The 19,456-nt window shown below is 42.1% G+C and overlaps 1 protein-coding gene across 1 annotated transcript in view; it reads right to left on the reverse strand.

Annotated features, from left to right (window-relative positions):
• LOC117832143 (centrosomal protein of 112 kDa-like) overlaps positions 1-19,456 on the reverse strand; it is a 143,243-nt gene that overhangs the window by 68,919 nt on the left and 54,868 nt on the right. The window contains 2 exon segments of the mRNA XM_034711133.1: positions 6,446-6,553; positions 11,103-11,238. Of these exon segments, the coding sequence (XP_034567024.1) occupies positions 6,446-6,553; positions 11,103-11,238 (244 nt within the window).

Consider the following 19,456-nt stretch of genomic DNA (forward strand, 5'->3'; position numbering starts at 1 on the left):
CTCACATTGTCAGAGGTTGACATGATGTGATGTGTTTACAACTGGCTTGCTCACCCGCCCTCCCACCTCTCCTGCCAGTTGTACTGACTGGCCCTCAAAGTCCCTCTCCTCTCTCTCTCCTAAAATCTGTCCCCCTCACCCTATTCTGAGATCGGCATATAAAAGAGCAGTTAGTTTGGACTAAGTATGCAAGCTGGTAGGGGTTAGCCATCTGGCTGCACAAACTACCGCTAACGCCCCATGCTATGCGCCTGACAGCATTCAAAAATCGGCTTAGGCAATGAATATGATGGTCATAACAAACAGAAGAGAAGAAACTGGAGGCAAGAAGGCAAAGACAGAAGTAAGTTTCAGAGAATCGAGGAGATGCTAAAACGTTCTCGCTACTCATACCTGTTAGTATTCTTTGAGGGTTAAATCGAACACTTCTGATTCCTGTCGCTCTGCTGCTAATCAATATTACTTTCCATGTTTTCACTTGTAATGAGATTACGCTAAAGCAGCACTTACCAGCCTGCTATAATTGGGACTTAGGTTGCTAATGAAGGATAGCTAAAAGCAGAGTGAAGCAGAGATCTGCAAGCACTAATCACCAAGAGAGCATGGCTACAAAATAAACATACAGTAGACTTCTGTCTCAGCGGAATAACAACCAGCTCCACACAATGAAGTGGAAAAATAAAACACTTCTAATAGAACACAAAGCCCTCATTTTTCAAGGCTTAATCATCCTGTCATCTCAACCAAGTCTGTATCGCAGCACGACTGTGTGCAGAGTCACCTGCTGAGAGGTGAGCCTTGCCAGCCGAGCTCCCAGCCCAAAGCCCCCAAGCCTTTCCCAGGCTCTGTTCCGTTCCCACTCCCCCATGGCGGGGGGACCAGTGACCCCCACCCCATCCTGCCGCGAAGCCTCAGCCGGTGCCTTGAAAGGACAGCAGGGGCCTGGGGCCCATTCGCCTCCCTGCTTTGAAGCTAATCCCCTGCACATTGTGCTTGACGGCACCCTACCTGGCCTGCCAGAGAAGCGGAGATCCACAGCCTCTATGCCCGGTGCCTCTCTATCCGCCAGCCTATCTTCGGACCTTGCATGCTATTCAGAGCAGGTGATGAATGAGGGACTATCTACAGGAAGCCGGATTCTGTCCCTGGCACCCAGAGGAAGGCCACAATAGATGCTTTATTTTGGCAGCTCAGAATCTACCCTTTGGGAGAGCTTTTTCCAAATGCTCTTTAAACTTAGCAATGGGAGGAATTATGGCAGGATAAAAATGTATTTCATCTCGGTGGCTCACTAAATGTCATTGGAGACAAAATCACACACAGAACACTTTCAGAAATCTCAGACATGCCATTTAACAGGACTAAAGAAAACATCACAAAGCCCCATCAGAAAACACTACTGCAGAATGTGGGCAGCATCTCCCACATGTTGCCACAGGTTATGCTGATGATGTTTACATTATTCCAAAGACAGACAAGTTTGCACTACCTTCTGTTTCCATTCAAGGACATAATAGATGGAGATAAGATCCACAGCCACAATACGTTGTCCCACAGGGATAGTCAGATTCATACAGCAGCTCAAGTTACAGATGGAAATTGCTACCGGGAACTCCACAGCAGGACAACAGGACATGCAGTGACAGAAACTGGGGGAGGACATCGTGGCTTACTGTTCGCTCCTGTTTAGAGTCTCACGGGGGTTTTGGAGGAAAGAGGGGATCTGAGGTGAAACAAGAACGAAGAAATAGGCAAGATAGATCCATTGTGAGTAAGCTGCTAAAGAAAAAGATGGTGAGTAGATGACAGAGAGCAGACCCAGCAAGGAGCCTGGTTGTGACATCACGTAGCGCCAGCGTGCAGCGGAGGATGCTGGGTGCTGCGGTTCTTAAAGGGGCCGGCGTGGCGTTGGTGAGAGAAAACTGAGTCGGAGCACAGCTTGGTGCCACAGTTACAGAGTGGACCGGGTGTTACTGCACAGCACGACTCCTGTCAGCCCTGGCTGACATGGTTGTGTGTGTGAGTGCGTCGCTCACATTGAGACAGGACAGTGAGGTAATGGGGATTTCTTTTCAGACCCAGGGGGGGGAAATGTGAAATGTTTGGGAAGGAGGAGGGTGTAGAGGAGGACAGAACAGAAGCCCTGTCTGGTCTCAGCAGGGGTGAGCGTGAAAGAGGAGGGAGAGACGTACAAAGACAGACCCCTTATTACTCACTGTAGAGTTTGAACCAGAGATGGCCAGTGAGTGGCGCTTAGTCTGGATTTAAGTATCAGTATCATGTCAACAAACAAGACCCTTTGATATGTATTGTCCTAGTCTCACACCTGAAGAGTACGGAGACTGGTAAAGGACATGGATCAAAACAAGCCCTTTGACCTTACTACATTTCTCTGTCACCTCGACCACAAGCTACCAGGAGGTTCAGCAGGAAAACAACTGCTTAGTTCAGAGTTCCCACTCTTATCCAAAGATCATTTTCCAGGACATTTCCAGGACATTTCCAGTGAAGTTTTGAACTCTCTCAGAGATTTAAAAAAAAATTTAAACTGTCTTCTGGCGTGGCGATGTCTGTTGTGATCAGCGATGACTACAACGTGCAGTTTCTGTGCAGCTGTGTCGCTCTTTTTGTTGCATTTGTTTTCACTATAAGGAGTTTGCACTCCTACTAGCTACAGTACGGTAATTGAGCTCTCAGCCTGCAGGAAAAGTTGTGAGGCACAGACCCCCAAACTCTCTGCTCGACTCCGCTGGTCACTCTTTAACTTAAATATAGGACTCTTTGAATCAAAAGAGCACTCCACAAGGTTAATTTACCATAACACATAAACAATATACCCAAGTTTTCTATAAATGCATGATTATGACAAAGTGAGGGAGAAAAGATGTGAAAAAAGTTGCGCATCCGGACCGGTCTGTGTCGCTGTCTCTTCCAGCAGAGTGTGCACTCAGCTTTCAATGAATGAGCATGTGTTTTTTAGATCGTGTCACGTCGCACGCAGTCATGTTGAAATAATTTTCCAGGACAATACGTGATTTTCCAGGACATTTTACTTTTTCTCCCATTTTCCAGGTGTTTTCCAGTACTGGAAAACTGGTCAACTGTTGTCCAGGTTTTCCAGGACGCTTGGGAACCCTGTTAGTTCCTTTCATAAAGTCTAACTGAAGCTGCCTTCTGGGAATCTTCTTTTGTTTGAATTTCAAGATGCAAACTTGACCCTTACAATCTTATGACAGCAATCTCAGTGAAACAGGCATGCAAGGATGAGAGAACGGGTGAATACAAACTCCTCAAGGTCACACATATGCATGAACAAAAACAGTAAAAAGAACGTATGCGCAACATAAAATAACTGTAACTCATTAATAATCACATCTTCCTTTCTTTATCTTACAGCTAATGTCAACAGAACTTGTGTCAACACCAGCACAAAGACGGGCTGCTCTTCTTTGTCTTTGCATATTTTTATCTCTAAGACAAAAGCCTTCCTGATGTGTTGCTAACCCTGTGTACTCGGCTTCAAAACTGTCAACTGCACCCCCATCCTCCAGCAGCAGATGATAATCGTCAAGCGAACATTTCTCACAATGCTTTGATTACTAACCTGTTTGTCACATGAGACAGAATCCATGATTCCTCAGAACATACAACAGTTGGCACTAAAAACACTGATAAGTTGTCAGCCTAACTGGATCATTATAGAGGGGTAAAAATGTCCTTTGTGGGTATGTACCGTATTTTTTATGGTTCAAACAGCATTGTTTATTTCACCTTTCACCTTTCCAACCTTTTTTTTGGTGGATGTTTAAAAAAAGGTTTGGAAATAATGAACACATCTTACATGCTGTTTCAGTCGTTTGAAAGTGGGATTTCTCTCCACAAATGCCATCATAGTTACTGAGACGAGTGCTCGCCAGGAACAAATCGATAACAGAGAAGCATGTCTCTGAAAAAACACTGGCCTTGTATCCTCCACTTACAGCTATTTACAGCAAATTACACGCAGCGTAAACTCCATCTGGCCTGGAAATGAGTGTTCCCATGCTTATTAACCAGCAGGTTGAGGGCTTGTGTGGTGGATGGAAATCAATCATGCTGTGGATAAAGGTTGGGAATAGAGATGCTTCACTAGTTAATGCTGTGCATGCTGCTTAGCATCATTTTAAAGAAGGAATCGAATAGCTTCACCTTTTTTGTTATTGTTGGTGTTGTTGTTGATTTTAAGGAAAACTTGGGCTGTTTATATAGTTCAAATTTAATGTGTTTAATTATGACTCTGCTTGCATTTTTTTTAACTTTACTGTGTTACGGCTAAATTCCACCAGATCCGTATCCAGTTTGTCTCAGATCTGTCGTCACCGAATCTTAAAGGTTTCTATTCTAGTCAATGTGTTAATTCCCACTGGATCTGCCCAGTTGCGTTCTGGCTGCATCCCTGATCAGTCAAGCCGGAACACAACGGATCAGATGCGAAAGACTTCTATTTTTGCCGGATGCCAGAGCTAGGGATGTTGGGATTAACCGGCTTCACTATTAACCGTGCTTAAAAGTGTCACGGTTAATCTAATCATGTAGGCTCCATCGAGTTTTTCCAATGTCTCTGTCAAAAAGGGGCAAGTACGTTATGCTCGGCGCAACTTGTAAACGAAAAAAAGGAGTGACACCTGTGCGATGTTTCTCCGTCATTTAAAAGTGCGAGGCAGGGTCCTCCGCCCATTTCCGTACCGCCCCAGATCCCGTAAGAGTCAGATGGTGTTTTCATGAAGAACACTGTTTTCACTTTTAACTGCAACATTAAAACGACGTGGTGGCGCCGTTTTTTTTTTTACAAATCAGTCCAGTGCAGCAGAAAAGGCGCCGCCAAAACGGCACAAGAAGAAGAAGGGACTAAATAAACACTCTGCAGAGTGCGTCTTGTTTATTCTCTATAGGTGAGGTCGTCCCTATGACACCTGTGTCCGAAAATTAAACATAACCCATAATAATCGGGATATCGGGAAACCGTGATTATTTCTCTCACAATAATCGTACCACCAAAATCTCTAATTTTAGCATCCCTAGCCCGAGCACAACACATCAATCAGCACAGAGCAGATCGAGCGGGACAGGAAGTCAGGCACCAAAACACAATTAAATCATCCAGTCAATTTTCAGAAAAAACACTTTGTGTTATTACCAGATCGTTTTTCCACTTAACTACAACAACAAACCGTCATGATGAGCGGAGCCAGGCCTGGAGTCAAGAGGTCAGAGGTTTTCAGAGGACCATAAAGACAACATGGATGGGGAGAGGAGGAGAATCTTTCATTCAGTTATTACCTTTGGTAAACCTCAGTCACATGACTCCAGTTGTCCGGCGGTCCTGCTCTGTGCCGTGTTCCGAAAACGCAACCAGTGGGTGTTGACGAAAGAGAGAGCATGGAGCCGCAGCGGATCAGAGAAAGACCTGACACGGATCTGGTGGAAGTACCATGTTAGATTCAGCCAGAGAGCTAGACTTCAACAGCAGGCTCTGGGCAGATAAATCCAGGAGGGCAAACTCATCACGTTAAATAATTTTGTAATTTGGATAAAGCTTTAACTATAATTGTTTACTTAATAAAAGGTTAAAAATAATAAAAAAAATCCTTCAATTTTCACTGAGCCAAAAGTGGCATCTACAAAGTGCATCCTTTGCCAAACAAACAGTCCAAACACAATTAACCTTAAATTATTGTCATAAATACTCAAAATAAAGCTGGAATTTCTCATTTTTTAAAGTTGGAACTACATAAGGATCAACAGTTTTGCTTTACATGCAAATGGAAGAGTAAATTGATTACTGCTGGCTAACCAGTAATCTAATAGGGTCAGAAGTACTGCATGTCAATATAAGCAAATTGTAAGGGTAGAAATATAAACTGTGCTCTCAGCCTCAAACAATATGCCTGTTTGTGCACAATCATATTCAATGTCATGGTTCAATTTAATCTGATGCTCTATAAGACACGTCTGCCTATCAGCAAGTTTAATTTCAATGAGCTGGGTAAATGGTTTCTAGACTCCTAATCGGAGTCGAATGACAGCGATGGAATGATAAAGAGACTTTACATCTGCTGCACAGATTGCATTGGATTTCAATTGGCAATATTTAAGATGTTTATGGAGCCGCAATCTAAGTGTAATCTAAAGCGTGCCTCTTATCATCAGACTTTAATCAGCTGGAACAGATGGAGAGGAATAACAAGGAGATACCAAATGCATGTCAGTTTAACTCTGCTGGCTCCAGAGAGCCATTTGTTCACTGGTGATAAAAAAAAAAACATATCAATGTGGTGATGACTTTTCTCCAAGGTCACAGCATGAGCCCAGAAGAAAGAGTACGACCCACAAATGCAGATACAGGGAGACAAACACACTGCAGACAGACAGACAGCCGGACGGAGATCTGAAGTGTCATACGGACCTGTTGCTCGTATTTCTGTCTGAGTGCATCAAGCTGTTGGGAGAACTCTTTGGCCTGCTTCTCCCTGAGAGACTTGGAGCGATCCAGGTCCTCCTCAACCTTCTCCATCTGTGAGCACAAAGCAAACACTTTACTTTACTTGGACTGACAGAAAAAATGCTTGATTTGTGTGTGAAATACAAAAGTTAGGACTGGGATTTTGAAACTATCCACAGTATATTTCTTGAAATAAACAAGAGTGTGAGTGAACAGAACCCTGTGTGATCAGGCCTGTTCCTTCACTGGCTCCCCACAAGGATGTGTACTATCGCCTCTCTTGTTCATCCTTCACACAAGTATGTGCTGCAGCAGTAGAGAGGATAGAACCATTTTAAAGTACCCAAATGATTCTGTTTGAATTTTGAATTTTGATTCGCTGTCTTATTACGGTGTCTAGAGCAGCACAATACAGGCTTTCTCCGGTTGCGTCCATTCTGAAATCTACTTCCTGACCCCCATTTGAATTCCACGCGTCACTGATGTCACGTGACTGCAAACCTATTGTCAGTCTGCTGCAGGACAACGAGACCAGCCATGGTATGGTCATCAGTTACTTTCTCCAATGGTGTGAGGACTCTTGCTTACAAATCATAATATGTAAAATGAAAGACATGATTATTATTGATTTCTGACAACACACCCACAAACGGGAAGTCACGACCATAAAGGGTCAAACTGTGGAGTGTGTCCAAACATACAAGTATCTTGGAAACATTCTTGATAGTAAACTGAACTTTGAGATTAATTGCGAAGCTGTGTGTAAAAAAGGACACCAGCGACTGTTCTGTTTTATCTTTTTGTTTGGTGTCATGGTTTGGGAACTTGTCTGTAAAAAACAAGAACACTTTAAGTCAAATTGTGAAATGGTCCAGCAGGCTGATCGGGGAGTCACAGCTATATCCAGAGTCCCTGTACACCTGACAGTCACAGAGGACGACTGGCTCCATTTCAAACAGTGACTCCCACCCATTGTACCATGAATTTCAGCTTCTCCCATCATCAGTATGATCAACAAGTCACAGTAAAGCAAGAATTCTATTTTTGTGTGATGCCGGAGCGCGACACATCAATCACAGCAGAGCAGATGGAGCGGGACAGGAAGTCAGGTACCAAAAAAAAGGTTAAAACATCCGGTTAATTTTCAAAATGAAACACTGTATTATCATTAGATCGTTTTAACTTAACTATGACAACAAAATGTCATTTTCAGTGGAGGCAGGCTTTGAGTCATCAAGTTAGAGGTTTTCAGAGGACCATAAAGACAAGATGGATGGGGAGAGGAGAAGGATAATCCTTTATTCAATGATTGCTGCGGGAAAACCCAGGTCACATGACACCAGCTGTCCGGCGGTCCTGCTCCGTGCTGCGTTCCGAAAGCGCAACCGGTGGGTGTTGACGATCGAGAGAGCACGGTGCCGGGCCGCAGCGGATTGGAGACCGACCGGACATGGATCTGGTTGAAGTCCCATGTAATACAGCGTGATGCGGTACAAACAAGTTCTTCACTATATATCTATGAACTATTTCACTTTTTATCTTGTTTTCCTTTATCTTGTTTTTTTAATGATGACACTTTTTAACTTGTGTTTATCAATCTTGTTCTTATTGGTTTCTCATTTCTTGTTTTTATTGAGGATCACCTTTTTAGTACTGAGCCCTTTGTCACATTGTTTGTCATATCATCCGCAAGGCCAGTGATGTTGTGGGAGTGGAGCTGGACTCTCTGACAGTGGTGACAGAGGGGAGGACCCCTATCAAAGCTCCACGCCATCATGGACAACATCCACCACCCTCTCTACAACGTGCTGGTGAAACACAGGAGCACATTAATTTCTCTTAGATGCACCACAGAATGCTGAATGACTTCCTGTGGCGTTCTGTGGTGCAGCTAATTCGAACTATTCTGTGCTTCTGTGTATACTTTATTATTTTATTCTATTTTATTTTATCTTTATTTCATTCATATTTATATCTTATTTTATTCCTTCTTCTATTAATATTTTGACTTTCTTACATACTGTTTATAAGAGCTCTGTAATGACCGAATGTTCCTCCCCGTGATAAATAAAGTATTTCTGATTCTGATTCTTGTCCTGTTCTGTTTGTTGGTTGATGTAAAAAGGAGGCTGACTCACTGCAAACAAAATCTACAGGTAAAAATAAACTAATGTTGAACTTTATATACATTCTTTAATTCACTCAAGACAAACTTTTTTCTTGGTTTCTTCTCTGAATCAATCACCAGTTCAAGTTGAAGCATGCCTTGCTGTAACAATAACTCTTATAAGAACCTTCAAAATAAAAGCATGCATATGCAGCAGAGTAATGCTGTAGCTATATTTTTCTTTTCATATCAAATTAATGAAATGCCATCAGGAAGAGGTATCATCAACACAAACTTATCATAACTGTATCCTTATTACAGCTCATAAATATTCATCAAAGCAGCATACTATAACAGCCATTAAATATCTAACAGCACTAGTTTACATTCAGATTTACATATTCACAGGTGTGAACGACTTCAACTCAAGGAGAAAAAACAAAAGCTTCTTTATCTTTTAAAGACTTCTGTACTCTAGAAAAAATGGATTCAACAATATTTACGCTTTTTATCTGAACTTCTTCACAGTCTGCTACTTTTGTTTTTCTGGGGATGATACTCCAAACAATTAGACATGTAATTTACTGAAATGCCCCTGTATCTTGGCTGTGCTGTGTGTAGCGCTCAGGAAATGCTAAATTTGTTTTGATTAATCCATTTAAAATGCTGAAGCCTCCTTTGAACTGAACATGCAGCAGAGATTTGATTCTGTATGGTGCTTCTTTATTTATTTTTTTCCACAGCCAAAATAGGGCAGACTCTCTCTTTTAAGTGCAGACTGAAAGTGGGATGATGGCTTCAAAATGAAAGAAAGACAGAAGAGAGAAAGAGAGTGATACAGATAATCCATTTAGATATAACACCATGAGCAGACAGAGAGAGGGAGAAGATGATGAGGGGGAAAGATGGGAGGATGCAAAGGAAAAAAGGGAGTACAAAACTTCTTTTGAAGTACTTTCTGCAACATTAAAGCCTTAGTGGGAGAACGTGACGGAGCACGGCACAGGCGGAGTGGGGAGAGGGGTAAGAGGGAGAGAGGATGACAGGGATGCAGAAGAGGCTGCTCCTCTCTCCTGTGGCTTTTATGTGGGCTGAGGATAAAGTCAGATTGTAGATTTGGATGCCAGGGGCTCAGAGGGAAAAATAGGTAGTAAGCATGGGATGGGAGGATGAGAAAAGGAGAAAAGAGTAGGAGGGAAAAGGGGGAATTTTGGCAAAACAGACATTTTAAAAGCATGAAGAAATGAAGACATCACTTCCCACCCAAAAGAACATTATATGTACTCGTGTAAGCTAGAAAGCAAAGTTTGCATAGGCCACTTTGTTGTTTTAAAGATAAGAGTTGTGTTTTGTTTGGGTGCTTTCACTCTTTTCTTTCAGTTTTGAATGCCTTCAATGTTCCCTCTTTTGAAAATATTTAAACTCGTCTGTAGGGGGATAAAAATGCTGTGTGCCCACAAGCATGCATGCAAAGATTTGCCTCCCACACAGTCTCTCACTTTCCTACACTACATGTGCCCCCTCCACATTGATCAGCCCCAAAAAACTTGACTAATCAGCAACTAAAACTTGCTAATCTCCTTAACATGCAGCCCTTTAAAACATTCAGGACATCTCTCAGCGCTGTCAATACAGCACACACACAGTATAGGCTGAAAATGTTTAACAAAAATGCCTATAGCAAAACCAACTTGTAAGACGGCATCACAAGTTAACAGCATTGATTGGAGAATTCTCCAAATAAGGAGCAGCCCACACGGTGTGGAATGCTGATCGCGAGGCTCGCCTGATGTACTAATTAGTGTTGCTGCTTAATGCACACGACCTGTTCTCCGTCCAAACCTGAGCATCCCACGTCACGCCCACTGAAAGGAAGCGGGGTCAATGTGTGATAGCAGAGGATGCATGCACCTGCTTAATGAGCTGAATTATAACTCATTTTGTTCATTTGACATGATCGAGAATGGCCTCGGGTTGATCGTGTTCTGGGTTCTCTCCTATAGATTTTTGAGTATAGGAGCAGATGACGAGGAACAGAAGGGGAGGGAGAGAGACAGAGACAGAAAGACATACGGTCGGAAGAATTCAGCAGTCGGCATGGCGCCTTGTTGCATCTGCGGGCAGGCTGTGTTTCTGCGACTCTGAAAAAACTGTGCGTATATGTGCGTGTGCCCATGCATTGTCTTGGTTACCGCCTGTCAAAAGGCTCACTCGCTCAGTGGTTAAAATGTGAGAGGGGGAGGGTAAAAGTGCAAGAATGTGTCTGTTTGAACACACACACAACAGGAAACAAGAGTGTTCTAATGTGTAGCTCATGCATGATTATCAGAGAGTGACTCATTGGATATACACAATGTATACAAATAATACAAACCAGGTGTGCATGGAAATGTTTTGTGTTAGCTTACATACATGGTGAATTCAATGTGTAGGGTTTTTTTATGTACAAGAATCTCTGTGTGTGCGTGTGTGTGTGTGTGTGTATGTATGTGTGTGTGTGTGTGTGTGTCAGACCTGAAGTTTCATGTCTGCATACGCCTTCTCAGAAGTGAGCTCCACCTGTTTCTTGAACTGCTCCATCGCCATATCTGCCTGCTGGATCTGCTGCCTTTGGCTCTCTCTGGCTCGGTCCAGCTGGCTCTCCATCTCCCTTCAAACCAGGCACACACACACACACACAGACACAGACACAGACACAGACACACAGACACAGACACAGACACAGACACAGACACAGACACAGACACAGACACAGACACAGACACAGACACAGACACAGACACACACACACACACACACACACACACACACACACACACACACACAAATGAGGAGATAAAGCCATAGAAATGCAACTGCAGACCAGAAATCTAGACATGCTTTGTGAAGAAAGTTCTCTTTTTAAAGAACTTTTCAAAACAGTCGTTACAAAGTGCTTTCAAGTCAGATGAAAAAGGAAGAGAGGGAATATAAAGACGGATATAGAAGCGAGATGAACTTGGTGCATGATTTTTTTCCACTTAATTGTGCTCATATCTGAAAACAGACATCAAATAGAAAAAAAAATCTCTTTCAAACCCTTTGACTACACGTTTTATTTTTGTCCCTTTGATTTGATTAGAAGAATAGGATGCAGAGTAACATTAAGGTTATATTTAAGCATACAATTCCACACTTATCACCTTAAAAAACCTTAGTGTGAGGGTGTCTTCCACACAGCTACGCTGATGTTACTGCTGGCAAACATCAGGTCAGATAGTCACAGGCTGCGTGAACTGACAGGCAGACAAAGAGGGACAGGCTCAAACTGAGAGCTGTCAGCGCCCAGGCGATGGGACCAAACCATAACATCATATACAGCAACGCCAATCAGCTGTCAAATCCAGCCCAAGGAAGGTGTGTGTGTGAGGGGGGCAGGAGAAGGTGTGTCAGGATGGATGGCAGGAGTATGGATATGAACGACAGCACTGGCAGTGAGAGAGAGAGTGTGGAGGTGTTGTTGTTGTTGTAAACAGTCTGGGAATTTGCATTGTGACATTTACAGACAGACAGATAGCATTCACATCTTTAATCTAATTGTACTAAAAATGATAAGACGTGTACAACAAACATATAAGATACAAGAAAAGCTTTCATTTGGGGCTCAACTTCTTCAATTTCAATTCAACTTAGATTAAACTGCTTTTAATATTCATGACTGTCGTATTGCATGATGAGCATGATTTGATATTGCCCTGGACATAAACTTAAAAACAAACGACCACACCAATATGCGCTTACATGTGCCAGATTATATTGTCTATTAGATGTTTGTCATATGATCCTCATTTGTGATTAAGAGGGTTAGAGGTTTTAAAGTTTCTACACTCACTGTGACATTTCTTGATACAAAAATGTTCAAGGTTTGTCTCATTAAGTTCCCATGAAATCAAAACGGATGCACCTTTTTCTATCATAAATCATGCTCTGTCTGCTTCTTTAAGTTTCAAGCCCAACAATAAAGAGAACATTAACCTTGTACTAGAGCTGGGCGAAAGTTCGATTATGATAATTATTGTGATACAATTTTTCTCTGATTTGATATTTATCATGATATTTGTCGATAAAGACTGATATTAAATAGTAGGGATGCACCGAAAATTCAGCCACCGAAAATGTTATACTTTTATCACAGAAACAACACGGCCTAAACAGAATGTTGTGATGTCGAAGTAAAAATCGTGGCCAGTACGCGCTTGTCTGGATAAGGGCCAACATGTCTGCATCCATTATTCCTTTAATTGCAGCACTAAAGCGTCTTCTAAGCAAAGAGGTTGAGACGGACCACGGAGTGAAATCAATGAAAAGTACACTCTTACTCGGGGAGTCCACAGGATGCGTGTGCGCCGCGTTACGGCTGCGACACGGCTCTGCTCCGTCCCGGGGCTTTCGCCCTGGTCCATAGGATGCGTGTTTGGAGCGGCGCGCACTCCGAAGCAGGAAACTCAAGATCCCTCGAGAACTCCAAAACACGCGAGAACAACACAGTATAAACTTTTCCTCGTCCATGGTGTCGGATATCTTTTGAGACTGACGTCTGGCCCGATGCCACAGGTTATGACGTAATGTTGAAGAAGTGGTGAAATTTACGATCTTGTGTTTGCACATGGTGTTTAATTTGAAAGTGAGCGGATGTTGCATACGATCCTCGTGCCTGACTTCCGGGATAGTTCGATCATTTCTGTGTCTATTGACGCGTGCTGGGTGCGGGGAGCGGCAAAAATAGACTCCCCGCGTATCTCTGGCAGAGCGGCGCGGCGGAACGCTCCAGAGACTGAGCTGAGACGCGCCGCAGCGCGCCCTGTGGACTCTAGAGCATTGACTTGAATGGGAACCTATTTGCTGCGACATGCGCGGCGCAGCCGTAACGTAACGCGACGCATCCTGTGGATCTTGGGCTTTAGAGTCTGTCAGCTCACGTTTCACTGAGATCTATTCAGATCCTCTGCACTTCACCGCGACTGGACTTGAGCCGCGTTATAAAGATCATTACTTGGATGTGGGAATAAAGCAGCATGCACGAGAAATGATCCAGGTCGCGATGGATGCGGAGAACCCACTTGGAGACGGAGAAGCGCACTGCGCAGGAGAAGGAGAACAGAGCGCAGAAAAAAGGACTCGTCTCTCTGAACCTTATGAGGGGCATGCACCCTTGTTGTCTGATATGTTCAATGAGATCCTTGATTTTAGTGAGGTTAGTACACAGTCATAGCCATAAATGCAATGGTAGGGGAGACCGGGGACAGTTGTAACAATTTTGACATTTCTGTCTATAACTTTGAGGTCTTTTAACACAGTGTTTTCAAACTGCTATACAAACTAGCTGCAACTAAACTGAGCATGTGCAGAGTCAATAAGGTGATTCCTAAATTGTTCCTGATTGGAGCAAGTGTTACAACTGACCCGTGTTACAACTGTCCCCGGTCTCCCCACTAATGATTGGCCTAATCATTTATTTCGGTGCTTCGGCTTTCGGCCTTGGTTTCCTCATTTTCGGTTTTCCGTTTCAGCCAAGAATTTGTATTTCGGTGCATCCCTATTAAATATTTTATCGTGATCACATCATTTTTAATATCGCCCAGCTGTACCTTGTAAATATTCTTAATGATGTACAGGAGATTACATTTTCCTTGAAAACATGAAAGCTTCTTACGCATCCTGCCTTCATTGGACGTATTCTAAATTTACGTCCAATGAAATGCTTCCTGAAATTTATGTCTCTCCCCTGTGATGGAGATGACCTACCACAGATGGATTATCAGTGTTGAGATTTTCTCACATTTAGTCATTTGCTGCAGTAAACGCAAACTTCTACCTGTGACAAGTCCCTCTCTAGCTTATCAAATACTTCTTTGCCAGCTGTGTTATTGAAATTAAAGCCACTGTAAGGAGTTTTCAACTTGTTACGGAATGGACTGATATTAACAGTGAGGTCTCTTCATGACCTAAAAAAGCAAGAAAGACCATCGGAAACAACACTGACAATTCCTAACTTGTCATTTCAGATGACTGCAAGGGGGTCAGTTTCAGATCAGGTGATTGACGGCACGCTGAAGAAACAGCCTCTACTTTAAATTTAAAGCAGACAATATTCACAACGGTGATATAACTGACTGCAACAAGAAAGCAATGTATGTGTTTTTTGACAGAAAAAACTTCCTTGGCATACAGGACAAAATTAGCAAAGTGACAAAAAATACAGTTTTGCCCAGAGGAGACACCAAAATCAACACAAACTGAAAGTTCCTCACAGGAGCTTGAAATAAAAACTACTGCAGTTAATAAACAAGTTACAATATTCTGATGACATTAAACATTATGTAACTGAACAAGTGCTCATGTTCACATTTTTTTTCCTCTTAAGTTATCATTAAAGCTGCAGCAGAATTAAGTATTTCAAAAGCATTTTTGATTTGCAACCACACTGCAGTCCACGTTTATTCTCTTGTGTCAGGTTACAAACAGTCTAAATGAAAGGTGATTTGAAAAGCCTGACTGGGAGCTAAATTGCAGATAATTTCATGAAGTTTGAGCTTTTGAATAAATACGCATTTTCTTTCTTACTAAAAACAAACATACACAGGCTGTTCTATTCAGCTAAAGGATGAAACAGCAGGCTGCTCTGAACAGCTTGTTAAAAAAGTAACCAGATCTGTGACCCGAGATTTTCTCAAATAGTGACATCACCGATTGGTGAATCTCCTTCAAAGAGCATAGTAAATGTAGCACTTAACAAACAGGAACGCCCTGCTCTGTTCTTTGCTGCTGGGGATTTTCTTGTCCCCTTCCAAACTCGATCAGATTTAAGGTCCAAAACATATGGTCATATTTCCTCATTTGTCGTAACTGTAATGTGAATGAATAACACAAACAGGATCTATGAAATGAAATATGATTTCCTTGTTTTGTTTTTGTTTTTTGCTTGTTTGTTGTGTTTCTTATTTTTTTGGAATTAAGATGACTAATTATTTGAATCACAGAATGTACTGATGTATTTAGACCCTTGCACACTCAATAAAATACAATTATATATATATATATTAAAAAAATCCTCATTTGTCGCTTTAAATAGAGAAATGTGATTGTGCATGGAAACAGTGGGGGAGGCTTCCAAAGTGCTGTGTTCTGGATTGCTGGGGGGACTTTTGCACTCTTGTCCCTACCACACATGAGTGATATGTTGCAATAATGCTCCACAATGATAACTGTAATTACATCATTGAAGTTTTTACATACATTTATCACAAATTTGCAACTTTTGATCTTTAAACAACAAACACTAAAGCAGTTTCTTTGTGCAGCAAAGACACATCTGCTCGGCAGCTCCCAGTTCACTGCTGCAGGGAACCTTTTTTTCTGTTTAAAGCACAAAGATGACAATGTGGGGAGAAATATATGACTGACTGGGCATGTTTTTTTCTTCCCCCTATGTCTTCTACAGCTCCTCGTAAATTAAATTGTGCAGATTATTATACCCTCTTTAGGAAAGAATTACTTTTTGGCCAGTGGGTGAGTCTTTAAACCAATTAAAAGTGCAGCTATTACAAAATGACAACAGGCACACAGCTGGTGTTTGGAGAGGACAGGGACACTTGCCACATAAATTATATTTCAAAAAGCAAGAGGATTATTAGTAAATGCATAAATTTGTCTCAAAGGTAAGGTCCATTAACACACAGAGCAGTCTTTATCAGGGGAGCTCGTCGTTGCTTGTACACACAAGCAAAGATTTAGCATTTTTCTAACATTAATAAATCCCTTCTCAGAGTCAAGGCAACAACTTTAAGGGTTTATAAAGATAGAACAATGAATGAAAAAATAGAAACAAAAGACAGAGGAGATAAAAATGGCAAAATGAAGAGAAGCAACAAAAAAGCAAAGCGCAGAGGATGGAAAAAGGAATGTGCAAGCTTTCTCTTTTCTTTACAGTGTTCTGTCTCTTTGTAATTTTGGTCTCTCTCATGTCGGACATCAAACGCCAAAGAAATTGTTTTTTCTCTCTCTCTCTCCCAATTTTGTGTACTCTGTAATTATTAATCAGCCTCGTTGCATGACTGCCTTCCGGGCTCCGACAGACACAAAGGATGTGTGGAGAGACTAAAGATGGGAGAAAAAAAAGGAAAGAAAGATGGAAAAAAAGGGAGAGGAAGATGGAAAAGAGGATGTCACAGAAATAGAAAAGTTTTTTAAACTTCTAAGGAAGAGCAGGAATGAATTGGGTGTGTGTCTCGCTTGAGAGACGTCGGAGTGTGCACGTGCGTGTGTAGGGGCCTTTGTTCATGAGCCACAGTCCCAAAGTTTGCGTGTGACTGACAACTCTACTCAAGGAATGCTCTATGACTAAGTCTGAGCTGGCTTCTGGGGCTATACCTGAGAAAGCGTAAGAAGAAAAAAAATCACTGCAGTGAATTTGAGGTATGTGACAGACTGAAACATATTATGCTCAAACACTGAGGAGAGCAGGTGAACACATGGCACCTTCCTCTGAGAATAGCTCCATGTATTTCTGTGTGCTCCTGTGTGTGGTCACTAGAGCGGTAGACAGTGTGTCACCATCAATAACAGAGCAATGAGGGTGAGATGAGAGGACAGAGAAAAAGAGTCAGGGAGGCCTGGCAGGGAGAAACACAGAGGGTAAAGGAAAGAGAGGGGTGCCAGCTCCAGGGCGGCCTGTTGGCTTTAAATGGATCTCTGGTCAGAAAAGTGGAAGGAGACGAGGCTCAAATTAAAGATGTGCCTTCTCTTAAGAGGAAGTCCTCTCATCCCTCAATCCTAAACGGCTGTTTAAAGGGGAGGAAGAGAGGGAGAGGAGTGTTTGTGCTAGAGAGGGTGAAGGAGCTTCCGCCATCCAGCCGCCTGGCAGACAGGAGGGGTGCAGGGATGTCGGCGTTTTTTTTTTGCCCTTGACCACACAACGCCACGTGCCTACTTGGGGAACTTGCTGTATATAAACAGAAACACACACGTGCTTTCATTCAAGAGTACACTTTAAAGTAAATGCACACATTGCCTACTGTAATTGCTTATGCAAATATTTTTTTCATGTAAGCAGAGTATTTAAGGATTGTATGGGCTGTGATGTGGGTGGAGCAGCGCGTGAACAAAAAAAGAGACTGACAAACAGACTAGAATGCATGCCTGCCTCTAGTATAAAAGGACAAGAGAGTGAGGGTGTGTTTTTGCACGTGGTGTGTGCGCAAGTGTATGAGAGTGCCCGCGCATCTGCGTCTGTGAGCTCATCCGAACGGAATGATAACGAATCCACAGACACATCAAAGGGGCCTGGAAAAAAAGGAGGGAGTACAAAAAAAAAGAGAGAGAAAATGCAAAACTGAAATATTCAGCGCCCTCTGAAGAGAAAATAAAACAGACTTGGTTTTCATCCGCATCCCCAGAGAAAAAGAAAGGGAGAGAAAATAATAAAAGACAGAAACAGACAGAATAGGAGACAGACCACAAATAAGTGAGTACAAAAAAGAGAGATTGCACAAGGGCAAGAACATATTAAAGACAGAGAGAGAGAAAAAAAAAAGAGGGAGAAGAAAACAAAATCATTGAGCTTGAAGGCTTAAAAACTGCCTCCACATGTGGCTGTTTATAAACAGCAGTGCATCAGGATATGGAACAAAATGGCTACAAAGGGAGGATGTGACATCATCATCACACGTATTACACAGCAGCATCAGTACACACATGAAGTCTTGTTTTATTTATCTAACTAGTGTCACTGCAAGTTCATTTGGACTGACATTATTTAAAGCTCCTGTGAGGAACTTTTTGTTTAAGTTGATTTTGGCTCCGCCCCTGTGGACAAAGCAGTTTTTACTAATTCCGTACTGTACATGAATTATAAGTGTTTCTTGACAAAAATCTTTGTCCTGCTTTATCTTGAAGCAAAACATATAGCTCAATGATATTATTAGCTGTGGAAAATGACTCCTACTCCCTACTGATGGTTTCAAGTGTTAGAATAAGCTATAATGAAATAGTTGCTCTTCTTTGTGATGGTTTTGTTTCCTTTTAGGGCAGGGGTTCCCAAACTTTTCAGCCCGCAACCCCCAAAATATAGGTGCCAAAGACTTATGACCCCCTCTGTCCCTCAAAGTGGTTAAAGGTTGCTTCATACTTCATTTACTTCATACTTCAAAATGAGTTTACCTACATGCAAATGTGGTTGTGTTTCCTGTGCTGCTGTGAATTAACCTGCTGCTACTGATCCTTTTGTTAATCAACTGTTAGCTAACCCTAATCTTAACTTTAGGAGTCATCTGGCAACACAGAAAGGCACAAAACAAATGAAAGGTACTTATTTGCACGGTTTTAATTCAAATGTAACTATTATTTTTGTCTATATTTTTACAATAATAGGTAAAAAGGCAAATTTAGATTACTTTAGAAAAAAGTTAAAAACCTGGAAGACATTCCTCGACCCCCCAATTGGTGTCTCGTGACCCCCCAGGGGTCCCCGACCCACACTTTGGGAACCCCTGTTTTAGGGCACAAAGAGGCATCTCTATACATTTCAATTTGTTTCATAATCAGCTAAAAGCTGTACTGTAAAAAATTCTGGTACTTTGTTTTGACCAGCCTCCTTGATTAAAGCTGGCGGTAAAAAAAACATTTGGTAGTCAAATATTGCAAAGGTCATTGCTTCAGCAAAAATGCCCAAAAAATTATCTTCCAAATGGGAGATTTTCTAGGTTGTTTTGGAGTGTGATGACAGTTGATTCAACATCTTTCTTGGCATGACTTTAAACTCTGGGATGCTTAGACTGTGTCATGATTCTCCGACATTTTAAAACAGAAATCAATAAATAACAGGTGGCCTA

This window comes from Notolabrus celidotus, chromosome 20 (genome assembly GCF_009762535.1).
Source record: "Notolabrus celidotus isolate fNotCel1 chromosome 20, fNotCel1.pri, whole genome shotgun sequence".
NCBI classification, from domain to species: Eukaryota; Metazoa; Chordata; class Actinopteri; order Labriformes; family Labridae; genus Notolabrus; species Notolabrus celidotus.